This window comes from Ochotona princeps, chromosome 13, assembly GCF_030435755.1.
Source record: "Ochotona princeps isolate mOchPri1 chromosome 13, mOchPri1.hap1, whole genome shotgun sequence".
NCBI classification, from domain to species: Eukaryota; Metazoa; Chordata; class Mammalia; order Lagomorpha; family Ochotonidae; genus Ochotona; species Ochotona princeps.
Window position 1 is genome coordinate 8,338,224 of NC_080844.1, and position 19,672 is coordinate 8,357,895.

At 48.1% G+C, this 19,672-nt stretch overlaps 1 protein-coding gene across 1 annotated transcript in view; it reads right to left on the reverse strand.

Moving 5' to 3' along the window:
• Positions 1-624: 624 nt before the first annotated feature.
• Positions 625-19,672, reverse strand: part of BMPR1A (bone morphogenetic protein receptor type 1A) — a 115,949-nt gene continuing 96,901 nt past the window's right edge. Inside the window, exons 6-13 of the mRNA XM_058671409.1 lie at positions 17,242-17,338; positions 17,048-17,147; positions 7,276-7,420; positions 4,689-4,881; positions 3,068-3,365; positions 2,271-2,446; positions 1,394-1,524; positions 625-1,310 (exon numbers count right to left, since the gene is read on the reverse strand). Of these exons, the coding sequence (XP_058527392.1) occupies positions 1,185-1,310; positions 1,394-1,524; positions 2,271-2,446; positions 3,068-3,365; positions 4,689-4,881; positions 7,276-7,420; positions 17,048-17,147; positions 17,242-17,338 (1,266 nt within the window). The 3' untranslated portion in view covers positions 625-1,184. The remainder of the gene's footprint in view (positions 1,311-1,393; positions 1,525-2,270; positions 2,447-3,067; positions 3,366-4,688; positions 4,882-7,275; positions 7,421-17,047; positions 17,148-17,241; positions 17,339-19,672) is intronic.

The following is a 19,672-nucleotide window of genomic DNA, read 5'->3' on the forward strand; positions in this document are numbered from 1 at the left end:
AGGAAGTCTCAAATCCCACAGGACTGTATAGTTTGCGACAGATTTAACAGCTACCCACACACTTCTGCCGGCTCCGACACCCCAGTTTCTAACGGCGGACTCCTTGCATAAAGGAACACTGAGATCTCGACTCAGCTCTGCCAGGAGCACACAAGCCCAGCCACGCTTCCTGGTCACAGCTACACTCACTCTGCACATGCCCTGCAGTTCTGCTGGCTCAGGTGCCTTCCCTGCGGGGGGGCCGGTTTCCGCAGTATGAAGGGACACGCGAGAGATGGGTGGGCTGCCAAGGAGCAGGTGTTCTGCAGGTAAAGCACATCACACACAAAACAAACAACTTCCCTTTTAGAAGTGGCTGAGGATGAGGAGCACAGAAGGCTTTTTGCGCAGGCATGGCTGTGAGAGCATGGCTCGTGGCCCTGGAAGCTCCAGCTGCAGACAGGGCGCTTCTCCTGGCAAAAACCCCCCAGAACCACAAAGATGGGGACGGGAGGAAAACAGTCCCAAAGCCCTGGCACTTGAGACTTTGGTCTTCACACCAACGCTGTCGCCAGCGGGTGATGTGAGTGGGGAGTGACGCGGCTCACTTCTTGGGAGGGTGCCTCTCGGTTACAGCATAAAGCCACCAGTCACCAACGTCTCCCTGTGCACGTGGGTGTTACTCTCTTCTAGCTCCCCAGGCAGTTCCTATTCCCTCCGCGATCAAGGCGGGCATGACACACTGCCGCAGCCCCAGCAGGGTCTCCCAGCGGCTGTCATGTCGAGGCTGCTACCCAGAGGTGAGTGTGCCGGACAGGCTAAGCGTCCTCCAAGAGAAGGCAAAGCGTGGTTCTCCGTCTCGGCTGAATTCTCTTCTTAGGCTTTCATGGAAAGCACCACCTAGTGAACAGGCAGGTCAGTACCAGAGTCTCACAGGAGACTCGTCAATCAGGACTGAAGTCTTGATGTTCATAGAAACCCAATTAAAAAAAACAAAGGCATCAAATACCACAATGAAAACACAGCTGTCCATATATAAAGAAGGAAGTGTCCACAAGCTCTCTGCTTGTATTCTAGAAGGACGTGACAGCAGCAGCCTGGGAAGACATGGTGTGGACATGGCCTTGTCCCACGCGGCTCCAGCGATCCCAGGGTGGGCGCAGTCCCCTGCGGTGCAGGCCTGGCCTCCGGACTGCTCACAGTGCTCAGATCTTCACATCCTGTGACTCGACCATCTTGGCAAGCGTCTTCTTGATCCTCAATGCTGTGAGCCTGGAGGCAGGGTTGTGGGCCCAGCATTCTGACATGAGCTTCAGAACGGCCCGCAGACACTGAAAGCAGAGAGAATGCAGTGAGCAGAGAGGACCCTTGCCACCACGCCCACCAGCTTTCCTAGGAGGCGAGCTGCACTCACTTCGTCGCTGTTCCACCGGTTCGACACAATGGGCCGCAACCTCTTGACGCACACGACCTCGCGCATATCCTCATATGATGGGTCACTGGGCACCATGTTATAATATGGCAGCTGGTACTCTTCGACTATCCCTGCAGGCAGAGGGAGACACTTTGGGCACACAGGCAGGAGCTGGGCCACAGCCAGCCTGCTCAGCAGCCCTGAGCCACAGGCCTGCAGAGTCCCTCCCAAGGAAGACAAGCAGGGCCTGCAGGCTTCGCTTTTCACAGCGAGTGTACATTGTTCCTCAAGTATGCTCACTGCTTCCTCTCCTCCCTTCAGGCCCATCCAAAGTATGTGATTTAAAACTAAGGGCATCCACCTATGCTACACCATGCCCTTGTAAATGGTGCTGTTCAGTAGCATGGCTGTCCTCCAAATGAACATGCTTCCTGCTTTGACTTGGCTCTACCCTGCAGACAAGAGCCGGCTGTACACCGTGCTTCCCACAAAGGCCCGCTCCAGGCTCGAGTCTGCGAGCTTGAAGGGAAATGGTGTCCCACGTGGACATACAGTTCTTCCGGTACAGAAGAGCTGCTTTGACATGGTCTGGACATGCCTGACACCTGCCCTCCCTCCGAAGCGAGGCGTGTGGAGCGGCCAGCTTCCAGTGAGCTCCCTGGAGGACAGCACATGGCATGTTGGCAGAGCTCATGGTGCAACGGCCCGGGGGTCTCACGGGTGTTCTCTGATCTCTGCCCCAGCCCTGTGCCCTGTGCTGTTGCTGGTGAACTCCCAGCAGTGGACATGGACCAGTGTGTAGCTTTGAGGACCTCTGACACCAGCTGCAGCAGATGGGCAAACAAACACAGTCAGAACACACTATTCCAGCACCTACCTCCTGTGACACAACGGCGCGCCATTTCCCAAATGATCAGGCCGAAGCTGTAGATGTCGGCCATGATGTAGGGCTGGAAGTGGTTCTTGTTCAGGCTCTCGTCCAGCACCTCGGGGGCCATGTAGCGCTTGGTGCCCACCCTGGTATTCAAGGGGACGTCAACTTCATTCGTATCACTGCAACAAAAGACAACGTCCAGACTGACAACAAAATCACATCTCGCATTTGCCACGTAAGTTTCTCCCCTTCCTGTGACAGCCTAGAAGCACTCTCCAGTGGCCGTGGCGAATGGGTGTGTTTCCTTCCTGCTGACAGAATGTAAGCTGACCCCTGCTTTGCACAGCGACAACAGGCAGTGGACGGGAATCCCCGATGGATTCATCATGAACAAACACTTGTACAAGTGTTTGTAGGGCTATACTGCATTTTATGGCTAACACATATAGTGACGCCTGCTAAAACATTTTAATAGGAGACATACAGTGTAGGCCACTGTGGTGCCCAACAGTTGGATCATGGAAAACTTTGCACCTGTTAAAAACCATGAGGAAGATCTACAGGAATATCCTTCCATACTGGAAGGACGTGTGATAGAAAGCAGGAAATCAAAAACTATACACACTAGAATATGATTACTGTAAAAAAAAGAACCCCTCCCAAACCCCAACTATGTACATGTATAATTAAATAATGAGTCTTTACAATTTTTTAAGAATTCCAATATCCTCAAGACACACAGGTAAATACCTCGTGGAGGTTACACGAATTTCAACATGGCTGGGCAAAGTACCACACACCTGTTGAATTTGACAGCGAGGCCCAGGTCAGCAATACAACAGCTTCCATTTTTCTTGATGAGGATGTTTTTGCTCTTCAGGTCACGATGGGCGATGGCAGGCTTCCCTTGGGTGCCATAAATCTCCGTGTGCAGGTGGCACAGGCCGCAGGCAGCTGAGTAAGCCAACTTGAGCAGCGCTCTGGTGTCCAGGGTAGCACACTTCAGGAAGTCGTAGAGGGAACCATTCTCGTGGTAGTCTGTGATCAGGTAGAGCTGAGTCCAGGAGCCTGTACCTTTAATGTCCGCTGCTATGAAACCTGTCCAGTTAACCAATTTTCAAGGTTAGTTGTCCTCAGAGACGGCTGGGAAGAGCGTATTTAGAGTACCGAGGGTGAGTGACTGAGGTACCAGGTACAGATAACAAAAATGCAGTCTGCCTAACAAAAATTCCCAGATGCGTGACCACATCTTTGTATCTTTCTATCTGTCCGTGCAGAGCAGTAAGTTTACAAATCTCAATGAGCATCAAAGAATAAATCCACATGAAACACTAACCTGGGGAATCTTATCAATCTACTATGGTTCCTAGCAGAAAGAACTCTCAGTTTCAAATCAAAAAGTGGATTCTATCATAAAGGCAAAACTGCTAACCAGAGGGAGTGCCTATGTATGCTCCCCCATTGCCCCCATATCTGCCCTCCCCTACTGGCTTGCTGGTGACTGGCTGAGCCACACTGCCACCTTAGGGAGCCTCCTGAGGGAGGCTGGGGGGTGTGGCACTAGGCTGACTGGCCTTTCCCTGTGGACTCAGGTCCCTAGGAACCTGCAGAAGTGACACCTGCTCTGAGAAATGGGACCTTTGCAAAAGTCACCAAGTTACGTGGATTAGAGTGAGGCCTCGTCTGGACTGGGCCTGTTCAGGAGCAAATGCAGAGACAGGTCCCCAGGGAGCAGGCCAAGGCAGCAGATACAGCATGGGCAGCTGTCTGGGGCTACGTACCAGGAGACTGCTGGCAACTGCCAGGAGCCCACAAGAGGCTAGAAAGGATCCCCCTGTGGGACCTGCAGAGAGAGCACAGCCCTGCCGGGACTCTGGTTTTAAGCAAGTTCTTGGCAGCTGGTTAACAGCAGCCCCAGGGTCTGTTACATGCTTGTTGTACACTCTCCAAATGAAAGGCAGTATCTCCTGTCAAACACGGGGGAGCAACATCAGCCTGGGCAGCCCACAGATCAGACCTGCTATTGTGTGCATGGGGGTAGGAGGACACAAACTCAACACAGAACATGCAGGGAGGGTTGCTGAGCTGACCTGGGTAAAGGCAGTTAAAGCAACTCATGAAAACTGCTTGAGCTGTGTAGGAATGACCCGACTTCCACTGCTATATAAACCAGAGCACTAAGTCAGCATTCCCTCCCACTCACGTCAATCGGTACAACAGGTCAGCATTCCCTCCCACTCAGCACTCCCTCGGGCCTTGCCAGTCGGGCAGCGCATTTGGTGGCTAGCACGCAGGACTGTGCTGTGTGCAGGCTGTGTATTCTGCAGGGTGTGCCTCAGCCATGCGTATGCAGCTAGATTCACTGTGCTCCTGCTTCTCCCAGCTCCCTGCCAACCCAGCTGGAGCACGGTGTGTACGCACCGAGGATGTTCTCATGGCGCATCAGCACTGTTTGGTAGATTTCTGTTTCTCGAAACCAGCTGGCTTCTTCCGTGGTGAAAAACACCTTGACTGCTACTTTCTCTCCACGCCATTTACCCATCCACACCTCTCCGTACCGGCCCTTACCAACTTGCCGCACCATCTGAATCTGTTTGGCAATAGTTCGTTGAACCTTCACAAAAAGAAGAAAGAGGTTTTTAGCCCTTCACGAGGAGACTAACACAGGGGTCTGACGGCCCACGCCATCAAAAAGCACAGCGTAGCCCAGCGATCCACTACCCTGTGAGAGTGGGAATGCACTTCACTGATGGAACAGGCCCCGCTGACTGGATGGCGCCAGCGTGCTGCTTGCTGGCTGAAGTTGCATGTCACCGTAATCCTCCTGAGCACTAGCCAGGGCAGCCCTGGGGCTTGCACTGCAGGCTTGACCTTGGGCAACGGAAGTGTTACAAGGAAGACTGAAGACTGACAGGTGTTTGTGCACTACGGCTTGCCCTTCCTGTTCTTTCTGGGGGCTTTGTGACAAGGGGACAGCACCACACAAACTGTGTCACACATATAACATCACCCAGCTCTAGCCGAGCAAGTCAAGAAAATAACTGTCCAACAGACTCACAGTCGTGACAGGTAATAAATGCTTGGCTGCTTCAGAGCTGCTAAGTCCTAGAATGGTATGTGGCTTATGCAGCCAAATCTAAACAAAAGTTACAGCTATACAGTCCTATGCGACGTGGCCCAATCCCATCATCTGTGAAGGTCACCCGCTGGGAGTCCTCCTGTTTGCCTTGTTCCACCTGCTGCACATCCCTCAGGGCCATCCTGCTTTGGGTCTATCTCATGTGTCCAGTGCTCCGAGACCGCCCTTCTCAGACCCTCCATGGACAAACACGCTCTGGTTGGGCCTTATGATCATGATTTTCACATGTATCTGCTTGAATTCCATCCCCTGCTCACAGAACACGAGTATTTATTTGGGACAACACCCCAAGTATAATCAGTATAATCAGTATTTGTTAAATGGAGGATGTACACTGATTGTCACCTTTCATTTTCAGAAGTGGCTGTGATCAGCAAAAAACACCAGGCTTCAGGATAGAAAGGAACCTAACATGGACTGCATTTTATACCAATCTAAATTGACTTATAGTATGCATCATTCAATACAGAATCCTGTAGCTTTTAAAGTCAGGTTAATTGAGGCATCAATTTCATATACTAAAATGTATCCTTTCTGACAACAACTCAGTGAAGTTCTGACAAGCAGACTCCATACTGTGACTACAATGTAGAACAGCACTCTTCCTCAGCCCCCGTCTCTCGGATATTCTTCCTGCCCCATTCCCATTTCACTTCTTCCAGAATCATGTAAACAGGGTTGGCACAGTAGCCTAGTGGCTAAAGTCCTTGCCTTAAACGTGCTGGGATCCCATATGGGCGCCAGTTCTAATCCCAGCAGTCCTGCTTCCCATCCAGCTCCCTGCTTGTGGCCTAAGAAAGTAGTGGAGGACAGCCCAAAGCCTTGAGACCCTGCTCCCATGTGGGAAACCCAGAAGAGGCTTCAGATTAGCTCAGCTCTGGCTGCTGCAGCCACTTGGGGAGTCAATCAGTGGATGGAAGATCTTTCTGACTCTCTTCTCTGCATATCTGACTTTTCAATAAAAAAATAAATAAATAAATCTTTTTTTGTTTTGTTTTAGCCACATAAACAGAAGCCCACAACACTGGCTGCTTCTGCTCAGTGTGAGGGGCCCCAGAAATCCCCTGTGACTTGGCAGGTGGCGGCAGCCGGCTACTCTTTACCAATGAGGCATTTCCTCCTGTCTGACCATACACTTCACTAGTTTGTACGCCAACTGGTGACGCTGGGGTTGTTTCCCATTCATGAGAGCACTTCAAAAAGTTTGTGGAAAAAGAGTTACAAGGTAAGTTTTTTAGGGTGCAAAAAATTTTGACATTCGTATGTAACTTTTTTATAATAAACGTTTTCCATGAATCTTCTGAACACATCCGTGTGCATGCGCTTGAATTTTTCTGCACTAAAGTAAGTCTTCTGTCTCCATGAACTTTCTGGCTCTGTGCCTGGCTGCTGCTGTGACACTGAGAGCCCCTGGACTGGGGCTGTCAGGAGTGGAGGTGGGGAGCCTGCTCTGAGCTGGATCTGTACACTGTCACCCATGCAGCTCAGCAAGGCAGCAGCTCACACCAAAACGCGAGCAAACTGCTTGCACTCAAGCAGAAACTTCCCTTGTGTTAAGTTCCATCTCCCGACCCCTCCCCAAAGCAGCTGCGCATCTGCTCAGAGGAAACCCTGGGAGCCACCTCTCGGCTCTTGCAGGCCTCCGTGACCATCTCTTACTCTCTAAGGATTCTTAACCTTCCTTGTTTATTCGTTTTGTATTTCTCCTTTTCACTACTTAATCTTGCATCACTGTATACTTCCTTCCAAATAAGGAGGAAAGTGTGGCCGATATTTTCGTATACCCTGAGTTAATGAAATTGCCCACGGACTCCTGACTGCTGAAGTCTGTCAACACACCACCCCTGCTTACACGGAACCTTAACTCACCAACAAAGGCAGGCCAGATCCACTGCCGGAACTCTGTGACTGGTCAATCAGGTCCTTCAATGACTCGCCCACTGGAATAAAGGCTTCATCCTGTTCCAAGTCACGGTTATAGCGCCGCCTGCTGGAGATGCTCTTACAGTAATGTCTTTAAAAAAAGCAGAAAAAAGTGTTAGATTCTAAAACTACAGAATTCTTTCTACACCATCCTTCCTGTAGATAGAATCCTATCCAAATGAGCTTTACTAAATGGCAATATGTCCTCTGTTACGGCAGAATTTACACAGTGGATTTCTGTGTATCAAGTTAAAATGGCAGACATTACCACTGACAAGTGAAAAAAAGCACAATGTAGAGTGTTTTTCTAGCTGTAAACATTTTTTGAAATTTAAAAATATTTCGGGGGCCCGGTGAGGTAGCATAGTGGTTAAAGTCCTCGCCTTGCACGTGCCGTGATCCCATATGGGGCATCGGTTCTAACCCTGGCAGCCCCGCTTCTCATCCAGCTCCCTGCTTGTGGCCTGGGAAAGCAGTCGAGGATGGCCCAAAGCCTTGGGACCCTGCTCCCGCGTGGGAGACCCAGAAGAAGCTCCTGGCTCCTGGCTTCAGATTGGCTCAGCTCCAGCCACTGCAGTCACTTGGGGAGTGAACCATCAGATGGAAGATCTTCCTGTCTGCCTCTCCTCATCTCTGTATATCCGCGTTTCCAATAAAAAATAAATTTTAAAAAATTTTAAATATTTTCACATGTACCTCAAAAGACCAGAAAGGAATACAGTATTAGAATATTTACTTTCACACACATGAATGTTAAGTATCTTCAGCATCGTCTTATGTGAATTTATATTATATTTTTCTGTAAACAAGACATATAATTCCATTTTGAAAAATGGGAAAATTATTTTGTAAAAAAGAGCTCACAATATTGTCTTAATCCACTCTGATATTTTTAAAGGCCTTTATGTGATAAACTATTTCAGACACACAGGAAGATAAAGACTAATACTTCTGACACTCTAGTGCAGACCATTTAAGTTTAATGCACATTAATATTTATATCTATCTATTTATTTTTGAGAAAGAGAGAGGAGGGACAAGTCCTGAGTAAGGAAGCTCCCATCTTCTGGTCTCTGTCCCCAGGCGCCTGCAATGGCTCCTGCCTGGGACTGAGCCGGGAGCTGGGCACGCAATCCAGGTTTCCCACGTGGATGGCAGGAAGCCAACTGGCACCATCACTGCAGCTTGCCAAGGCCTACATCAGCAGGAGGATGGAATGAGGAATCAGTTGTGGGCACCAAAGCCAGGCACTCGACCCTGTGACACCAGCACGTTAACCACTAGGCCAAACACCCAGCCCTGATTTTTAACTGGCGTACAATATTTGTGCACATTTACAAGGTACAGTATGATCATTTTCTTGGACTTGTTTCATGTTTTCAGAAGCTTTAAGAGGTGAAGTACTACTGCTACATTTTACAAATTAAACCGTGGCCAGGATATTCCTCACGGCCGCAGGTCAGACACTTGCCAGTGTGGTGAAGCTGGGACCACACCTGGGCTGGGCGCGGCATCACCGTTCCATCAAGGAAGTGGTGTAGTTATCCTGATAGCTTTCGTTACTTCCAAAAGTACGTTAGTGTACATGGTGCCATGATGTAGAGCCTGTTTCACAGACAGCATCATCACACTGTTTTCCAAAGCGGAGTAATCTATACTTTCCCCAAAGACCGTGCTACAACCCCACTGTCCCCCGAGCCAGCAGGTGCTAACCTGCGTAGCTTCTGGACTCTGGCCAGCTGGCGGGCCTCCCTTCACCGTGCTTTCCCCGACCGCTGCTGAGCTGCACTGCTTTCCCCCCACAGTTTAGTTTTTTTAAAATTTTATTAACAAACTATTTGTGCCTTTTGCATGTTATACAACTGAGGCATTTTTACCCTTTTTGTTTTAAAATGTATTCTTTATTTTTACGAAAAGGGTACTTACAGAGACTTAGAAAGATCTTTCATCCACTGGATCACCACCCAAAATGGCTGCAATAGTTGAAACCAAACTGATCCAAAGCCAGGAGTTTCCTTCTGGGTCTAAGCAATTGGGCCATCCTTTGATGTTTTCCCAGGCCACAAGCAGGCAGCTGGATCAGAAGTGGAGCAGACGGGACACAAACTGATACCCATATGGGATGCTGGTGTTTGCAGGTGGAGGATTAGCTTGTTGAGCCACTGCACCAGCCCCCAGTTTTACCCTTTTATAATTACTTTAAAAATTTTTCATTTTGGTTTGGCTGGTGCAATAGCCTAGCGGCTAAAGTCCTCACCTTGACCTTGCCGGGATACCACATGGGCACCTGTTTGAATCCCAGCAGTCCTGCTTCCACTCCAGCTCCTGCTTGTGGCCTGGGAAAGCAGTCAAGGATGGCCCAAAGCCTTGTGACCCTGCACCTACGTGGGAGATCCAGAAGAGGCTCCAGGCTCCTGGAAGAGGCTCCAGATTGCCGCAGCTCCAACTGTTGTGGCCATTTCGGGAGTGAATCAATGAACAGAAGATATCTTTCTCTCCTCCTCTTTGTATATCTGACTTTCCAATAAAAATAAACACGTCTTAAAAGGAAAAATTTATTTCTTTGAGAGGCCAGCACTGAGGTGTATCAAGGCTAAACCTCTACCTAGAGCACTGGCATTTCGTATGGGTGCTGGTTCACGTCCTGGCTGTTCCTCTTTCGGTGTACTCGCTATCCGTGGCCTGGGAAAGTGGAGAAGGATGGCCCAATTTGGTTCTCTGCACCGACTTGGGAGATCCAGGGGAACGCTCATGGCATTGGATGGGCCCAGCTCCGGCTGTTGCAGCCATTTTGGAAGTGAACCAGCAAATGAAAGATCTTTTTCTCTCTGTTAATTCTCTCTTTCAAGTAAAGATGAATACTTTTTTTCTTCAAAAATTAATAAATCTTGGGCTCAGTGTGTTAGCCTAACGGTTAAAGTCCTCGTCTTGAATGCACAGGGATCCCATATGGAGCACCGGTTCTAACCCTGACACTTCCCATCCAGCTCCCTGCTTGTGGCCTGGGAAAGCAGTCAAGGACGGCCCAAAGCCAAGGGACCCTGCACCCTCATGGGAGACCCAGGAGAGGCTCCAGGCTCCTGGCTTCAGATTAGCTTAGCTCTAGCCATTGCAGCTGCTTAGAGAGTGAACCAGTGGATGGAAGATCTTCCTCTCTGTTTATCTGACTTTCCAATAAAAATAAATAAATCTAAAAAAATTAATAAATACTAAAAAAATCATTTTTGAAAGGGAGAGGGCCTGGCACACCATCCAGGTTTCAGAAGACCAAGGGTACAGAGTACCAAGGGTACAGAGGACCAAGACCTTGGCCATCCACCACTGCTTTCCCAGGCACATGAGGAGGGAACTGGATCAGAAGTGGAGCACCTGGGCTCCAGCATCACAGTAGTGGCCTAACCCTATGTGCCACAGTGCCACCCTACAGTGTGACAGCCAGGGCTCTGTCCTGCAGTGTGGCCTGTCCTCAGGTAGTGCAGTCAGCCCATCTTCTTTTTGATATGTGCTTTTGTGCCTTTAGAAAACCCTCCCGGTCTCAAGGTTCTAAATTTCTGAGTTGTTTTTTTTTTCCAGTTCACTCTTTCATAACATAAACTGGAAACCAGTGAAAAACCAAATCACATTCATTTGTATGTGGACAGCTGAATCCGTTTAATCACATTTGTAATTCAGCTTCCACAAGGGCAATTATCTGAAGTATTTTAGATTCAAAGGCACAAAAGGACACAGTGTGCAATCTCTTGCTGCTATCTCCATCCACACTCTGAGTTTGTTTCTCAGGTGAGCTCCTGGCGCCCATCTGTGCATCTTCCTACACAAACACACGTGCTACTGCTCACCTCCCTCAACGCCTGCCATCCAAGCGTGGGATAAGCTCCCAGCCACCCTTGTCCCAGTGAGGCGTAGGCTGGCTCCGCTCCGACTACACCCAAGTCTGAAATGGGAACAGCTTCTGGCACAGCTATAGTATAATTACTAGGAGCTAAATCTGGTATTTGGAAGAACACGCTGCTGGCTTGCACCCAGACAGAACCAGTGACGCTCCCTCCAGCGTCACAGGAAAGGGACCATTTTCCCTTTGTCTTCATCTGCACCCTTGAGTTACAACACTTCTAGAAGCTGGTTTTTAACGTCATCGGATTTTAGAGTTTTGTATTTTATATTTATAGAACTTAGTTTCATATCCACCTGTCAGGGAGCTCTTTGTGGCTCAGTAGCAACAGATACCCTCTGGGTCCTCTCAGAACTCAGAGCTGCAGCCTTGTGAAGCTAGTAAGACAGGTGACTGCTCACCACCAGACACCATGGCATCTTTCCTTTCCCAGTCTCGGGCTTTTCGGACTGACCTCACACCGTGGAGAAATATTAACTCACCTCTTAATAGCCCTGCACCTTCCCAATGCAGGAACAGCCACTCACATCCTCCCAACTAGTTACACAACACCCCTGGGGCTCTTGCAGCCCACATCAAAGCATCACTGAGCCCCAGCTGCTCCACTTCTGATCCAGTTTCCTGTCAATGCACCTGGGAAAGCAGCAGCAGATGACCCAAGTACTTGAGCCCCTGCCATCCACATAGGAGACCAGGAGTGAGTTTCAAACTCTCGGCCCAACCTGGCTATCTGGAGTGAATCAGCAGATGGAGGAGGTTTTTGAGGTTTTTTTTTTTTTCCTTCTTCTCTTTCTGTCACCCTGCCTTTCAAATATATATCTTTTTTTTTATAAGAAAGTTCTTCAGGCAGAAGAAATATAGTATAAGACAAAACTTGGCCCTAAAGCCTAGAATTAAATAAACTAAGTGCAAAGCACTGAAAATAATAGAAATACACCCACATACACACATGATATTCTTTCTCGGTTTTAGTAATTCTAAATGTTGACTGGCAACTACTGTTTTGGGTGTACAATAAGTGCTTCTTTCTTATTAAATGAAAGATTAATTTTTGCATCACTCATTTTTTATAGTTAACTATTGTGGGATTAGAAAAAAGTACCCAGTATGCCAGAGAGGATAATGGACCCATGATTAACCCAGAAGTGGGCTTTGGAAAATTGTCTTCCATTTATTTGAGAGGCTGAGAGAACAAGCAACTAAGCAAGACAGAGCTCTCCCATAGATGGGGGCCTGGCACTCAGGTCTCCCACTTGATGGCAGAGATGTGACTGCATAAATGAGCACCTGTTGACTCCCCGGGTACATGTCAGCAACAAGCCGGACCTGGGGACAGCCCTGAATGTCCATGTGGGATGTCTTAACTACCAGGCTAAATATCAGCCACAAGTGGGCTTTCTATCTGGCAAGTTAACAGTGACACTGTTTCTGAAGCAGGTGTTCTGGCCAAGGTGTGGCTGATAAACAGCAATATTTACTGAGTACCAATCACACGCCAAGCATGAAGGACACACCGATCTACAGTGTTCATCCTTAGTAACTCAAGGTGAAGTGGCAACTGGAACTGCTAGCAAGCTAATCATCAAGATTACTAGGCCAGTAATCTCACCATGTTCAATGGGAAAAGCAGATGTTAAGTGAACAACCACGCTCACTAAATGCATACTTGAAATATGGAAAGCAGAAGACAAAAGAGTAGTGTTACTGAAGGTACATGACCAGAGTCGATCAGTTCCAAGGGCCGGACAATTTACAGAAGCAGATGAAGAATTCCAGGCCAGAGAACACAAGGAGCTGTAAAACAGTAGAGAAAGGACACCCTCGCTAGAACGGAGAGGTGATGCTTAGAGCGGAGGCAGGCTAGAGTTCTGGAGTAGCCATGTGGTCAGGATGTGAATGATTCAAGAAGAGTGCACTTGCAAATCTATTTAGATCCGAGCAAAAGTAACCAGTAAGAAGTGCAACAAGACCTCCTGAACTCACTGTTGGGGTTTTCTGAGATTAGCAATTGAGACCTACTGAAGTCCAGCTGACTGCAAACGAGTATTCCAAATAACTAGTCTTGTATATCTGATCAATAACGAACCTTTAGAGCTAAAGCTGTGGCACAGCACATTAAGCTGCTACCTGTAAGGCTGGCATCCCATTTAGGCACCAGATGAGCCCTGGCTACTGCATTTCCTTTTTTTTTTTTTTCTTTAATTTATTTATTTTTATTGCAAAGTCAGATATACAGAGAGGAGGAGAGGAAGAGGCAAGTGACCACAATGACTGGAGCTGAGCTGAGCAGATCCGAAGCCAGGAGCTCAAAGCCTCTTCCGGGTCTCCCACATGGGTGCAGGGTCCCAAGGCTCTGGACCATCCTCGACTGCTTTCCCAGGCCACAAGCAGGGCCACTGGGATTAGAATTGGTGCCCATATGGGATCTCAGTGCATGCAAGGCAACGACTTTAGCCACTAGGCTACCGCGTAGGGGCCTAGCTACTGCACTTCCAATCTAGCTCCCTGCTAATGCGCCTGGAAAAGCAATCAATGCAACTCAGGCCTTGGCCCTCCAGCAATGGGTAAGATTCAGATGAGCCCCCTGGGTCCTGACTTTGTCTTGGTCCAGCCAAGCTGGGGAGTGAAACAGCTTGTAATTCTGGCTTTTCATTAATTAATTCAATCTTTTTTCAAAATTTCACCTCAGGTATTGTAGGTTTCATTTCCTAGTGTTTCATTGGGATCTTTGATAACTATTTTATGTCTCTAATTTTTTAAACAAATAACAGCTATAACCAGGATTTTAATGCTTTTATCTAGTATTCCCAAAATGTGTGTAAGTACTGGGTCAGTGTTTTTGGCTGTTTAATTCTTCCCTCACCAAAGGGAAATCCTGGTGTTAACTATCTGAACCATGACGGATGTCTGCTTTCTATTCCTATAAATATCTGTGTCTGTTCTAGGGTACAGTTATTTGGAAACATGGGTCCCTAGGTCCTTTTGGGGACAGGATCAAGCCATGTGTAGTCTGATGTTCACTATCCTGCGCACTGAGGCAAGGCCCTTCTGTGAACTATGCAGGCTGAAAGTATCCACCTGGAGAATACAGACAGCATTCCCAACCTTGTGTGAGCATCCACACGCTTTCTGCAATCTCTGCAGGGGTTCTTTCTCGAGCCTTGGGAATTTCCACACGTGCCCGTGCTCGGCAGTGTCCAGCTGAGCCCTGGATGGGAAGCGCTCAGCGAGGTTCTCCTCTCTAGCACTCCGTCCTATAAGCTAGACAGCTGGGCTGTGTCACACTCCAGACCCCCCTGTGTCCTGCAGCCAGAAGCTGCTTCCGGCAGTAAAGGCGGCAGCCCTAAGGCTCATTTCATTTGCTTCATGGCGCCCAGAGATCAGGGTATCCTCCTGTTACCCTGTCATCTGACAGTGGATTATAGTTTTATTGTGGGGTACTCTTCCTGGCCACTGCCCTAGGTCCTCATGGCAGATCTCATTCCATCTGCGGTCAGCAGAGCACACACCCGCTGACCGGGCTGCAGGAGGCAGTAGAGGCAGGTCCCATCTCCAATGTGCAAATCTTCACTTTTCCTTCTTGTTTTCACCCTTGTGGACCCTAAAATAATGCTACTAGGAAATGTCATTACACTTTTAGCCTTTGGTTAAGGAGGCAGGCAGGCAGTCACAGGACTAGCCAGGGTGGTGGGCGGAACCCCCATCGATGGGGTTAGCAACCCAAATAGCCCATAGTGAGCCTCACTTCATGATGTTCTTCCTGTCTAGCCCCATTGCCACAAGACAAGGCCACAGAAGTGCTGGTGCAACTTTCAAGTCTAAACTTCATTCTTATTCAGAAGGCAGAGACAGAGACTGAGCAAGAGCCACTACAGATTCGTGGTTCACTCCTCAAACATCCAGAATAGCTGAGGGCTAGGCTAGGCCAAGCTCAGAAACTTGGAACTCAATCTGGGACTCCCTACTTGGCTGGCACCTGCTTCCTCCCAGGGTGCACACCAGCAAGATGCTCGAACAGGAAGCAAGTGTCCACAGGGGCATCTTGCCTACCACACCAAATGCCCACTTCCCGAGTTCGGATGTTGGACAGCACTGCAGTTTCCATTTGGATCCCTCAGATGTCTCAGGCTGGGAGGACCCGCCATCAGCCCTGCAGAGGCTCACATAGAAGGACTAGCAGCTCCTGCCAACAGGCAGCCTACAACCTATCAGCTTCGGAAGCCAGTCCCTGGCAAGCGGCTCTCCCAGGCAGGCCCAGCCTCTGCAGGTAGCCTGGCTGCCACCTAAGCAGCAGCAGAGCCTGAGCTCACGCTGGGCTTACAGCTGCACAGAGATGGCGAGTCGCTACCTGCTGTCTTTTTGGAGTAGCTCAGTAACACTACACTCTCACTAGAGGTCTTTACTGCCTTCCTGTTATCTCTCACTTCACTTCCAGAGTTAAGCCCAGCTGCCAGTCCCCAGTGTCTGGGCAGTGGACAGCAGGGACAGAGAGCTTATTAGCTTTCTCCGTTTAGAGGCTAGGACTCACACGTTTGGGTGCAGTAAATCACTGACTGGTCATCTGCCTGCTTCACGGGCTTGAAATCTTTATTTTATCTCCTGTTGTCTTTGTATCAGCCAGATAAGTAAGTTTATAAAAACTCTAAATTGTTGTTTCAGGGATAGTAACATAATTTCAAAAATCTTTTGTCAAACATGAAACCTTGTCAGCATATGACAGGTGAGAAAAGCTAATTTGTGTTTTGCATATTATGAATATTCAGTATGCTTGTAGTTTTCAATTAAAAGCTAAATGTAGGAGTCTGTGGCATAGCAGGCTAATTCTCCACCATAGCACGTGCATCCCATATGAGCACTGGTTCATGTCGTGGCTGCTACATTTGATCCAGCTCCCTGCCTGTGGCCCGGGTAGAAAGTGGAGAATGGCCCAAGGTTTTTGAATCCTGCACCTGCATGGGAGACCTGGAGGAAGCTCCTGGCTCCTGGCTTTGGATCGGCTCAGCTCTGGCCATTGTGGCCATTTGGGGAGTGAACCAGGAGATGGGAGATTTGTGTCAACTCCTCTTTCTCTCGTGTAAAATAAATCTTTTTGTGAGACTCAAACCCTGGGATTATTTTTTCAAATATTTCATTGTTTTTTCCTCTAGTACTTCAATGATTACGTTTTTAAAATATACAGTTCTAATCAGGCTAAATTTTCCTTCAGTGTAGGCAACAGGTTAAACCTCATCTTTTTCACATAGCTGCCTAGTCCCAAATCCACTTACCAAATAATCCACCTTTTCATGTATGATCTGAAGTGTCACCTCCATCATTTTAAATTTCTGTATGCACTTATGTCTGCTTCTGGTTTTCTGAACCTGTCCCACTGATCCCTGTATTATCCTAGCATGACAACAGCTTATTATTAAGATTTCTAGTGGGAGGGACTGTCTTATATTTTTTTTCTGGGCAGCTGTCTTCTGGAATCAGGGCCAAGTGCAATTAGTTCTGAAGCCGAAATTAATAAAGAATGAGGGTATGGTTGGTTTCTTGGAACAGGCTGTACAAATTGACCTATTTTTATTAGTGAGAAGGCTTACTGTCCTGTAAAGAAAATTCTAAGTATTCATGAATCCATGGAGTACACACTTGTGTCCAATTAATTCGTAGAGAAGCCCTCTTTTCCCTTTAAGAAAACAATCCACTTGAATAAAAGGGTATCTACAAGGCGATAGCTTCTGAGTTGCACGCAGCAGCCAGCAATGTCTGCCCCTTGGCTTTGAAAACAACTGTGGTGGCCAACACTTCACAACATACTGTGCATCAAAGGAAAAATGCTCTTACTTGTAACAAAAGCAGCTGAAGAAGATGATCATAGCAACTATGCAGACAGCCATGGACACAAGCACAACCAGCCATCGAACGCTGCCATCGAAAAATGGACCTGTCAACGGAAGGAAACACGTTACCTTTCCATCCTGTCCTCTCAGGCCAGGGGCATCACCTGAGTGTTCATTTCAGGGCCTGTGCTGACCTACCTACAACAGCAGGGGGCAGTGTTGGCTGTAGATACTGGTTACACAGGTGGGTGCGACAGCATTCTATTGTCCTGCGCAGCTGGGCTTTGGGTGAATCCTAGAGGAACAAGAGTAATGGCAAGATTAGAAATGGCGCAAAAAGTTAACAATGAATTTTTCAGTACTTGTAAAAATGTAATTACTAAATCAATAAGCAAAAAACACTTGCCAATTTTACATGTAAAAATAGTATACTGCTAAAACAGTGTTGTGAAGACTGTAAAACGGTTTGTTTTTGTCTATTTGAAAGACAGACAGAGGGATATTGAGACAGAGAGCATTTCATCCTCTGGCTCACTCTGCAAATGCCCCCGACAGCCAGAGCCGGACCAGGTCCAATCCAGGAGTCGGGCCCACACGGCAGGGACCCACACGGCAGGGACCCAAGCATTGCCCCCAGGACGCAGCGGCAGAGGTGCAGGGTGTGAACTGGCACTCCGACACGGATCTAAGCTCCTCAAGCAGTGGCTTCATTGGCAGAGCTGCAACACCTATCCTGAATGGTTTTCCTTAAGAACACATATTCTGTAGATGGTGAGTGTCCTCGCCACTGCGCAAGTCTTGCTATACCTCTATTAATGAGATCTTTTCCTTAAAAACATGAATATTAAAATGCATCACAATCATCACCCAGCATCCTAAATATGACCTCCCAGTGGTACCGAGACTGGGCTGAGACTCAGGATCCCATGAACAAGTTGAGGGGGTCCAAAAAGCAGAGGGAGCTGCAGCTGCCACAAAGGACCACTGTGCTCACACCTGTGGCACACAGGATGAGGCAGCACACAGAAGCAGTACTGCTGGGAGCTGGAGCCCACCGGTCAGAGACGGGCCCCACAGAGAGCCAGAAGCCACAGGCACAGAGAGCAGCTACCAGGCGCGGTGTCTATGTGAATGACAGTACAGCATCTAATACGCTGAATGCTAACATTTCAGCAGTGCCTGGGAGAGTTGCCATCCTGGATCACAATTCTAAGAAAAAGATACTGTTTTTCAATATAAAAGTAGCAAGAATATAAACAGAAGTTCCCAGGCTGTCCTTCCTCACACCAGGTGGTTAGAAAAGGAAAGAGTCAGAATAATCAGGTGTTACTTTAAAGAGGTGAACATAGACCTATGACTGGAGAACTCATCTGGGAAAGATGCTCAAGAGAATCTGGAAATTTCCAAATAAAAAGTTTTACATTTTTAAAAATTAATCTATTTTGGGCTCGGCAGCGTGGCCTGGTGGCTAAGGTCCCCTTGATCCCATATGGCCGCTGGTTCTAATCCCGGCGGCTCCACTTCCTCTCTATCTCTCCTCCTCTCAGTATATCTGACTTTGTAATAAAAATAAAATCAATCTTAAAAAAAAAGAAATCAATCTATTTTTATTGGCTTATATACAGAGAGAAGGATATAGAAAAATCCTCCGTCAGCTGGTTCACCCTCCAAATTACTGCAAGAATTGTAGCTGAGGGCCTGGCATGGTAAGCTTAGTGGCTAAAGTCCTCACCTTGCAAGTGCCAGGATCCCATATGGACACCAGCTCTAATCCTGGCTGCCCCGCTTCCCATCCAGCTCCGTTTATGGCCTGGGAAAGTAGTCGAGGATGGACCAAAGCCTTGGGACCCTGCACCTGTGTGAGAGACCCAGAAGAGGCTCTGGGATCCTGGCTTCAGATTAGCTCAGCTCCAGCTGTTATGGCTGCTTGAAAAGTAATGGACAGAAGATCTTCCTCAAAAAATAAAATAAATATTAAAAAAAGAACAAAGAAAAGAATTGGAGCTGGGCCAATCCGAAGACAGGAGCCAGGAGTACCTTCTGAGTCTCCCGCACGGGTGCAGGGTCTCAAGGCTCTGGGCCATTCTTGGTTGCTTTCCCAGACCAAAACCTGGGAGCTGAATGGAAGTAGAGTAGCCAGGACACAATCCAGCGCCCATACAGGATCTCAGTGTATGCAAGGCAATGACTTTAGCCACTAGGCTACTGTGCCGGGCCCAAAGAATCTTACATTTTAACTGAAATTAAAAAAAAAAAACTTGATTACTTTAAAATCACTGTGATGAGAAAGAGAAAACGGATATATATTAAGGATAATATGAAGAATCTGAAATAATTCCAAATCGAGTGCAGGTGTCCTCACCGACTAAGGGTGAGGAAGAGAGCTAAACATCCGACACTATCCAGGAAAGCTGCCCTGAGGGCGAGGAAGCCCAGGAAAGGCAGCGCTGCGGTGACCAGTGAGCAATGGGCCTAAGACCAACAGCAGAACAGGGAATGCAGACAGAACTGCACGAGTGGTCTCCTGTCCCACTGTCTTCCCTGTCATCGATGATTTGTAGGTGAAGATGGCAGACCAGAAGCCACCAGGTAAGCGCAGCCCGCGTGGAGGAAGACAGCTGACAGCATT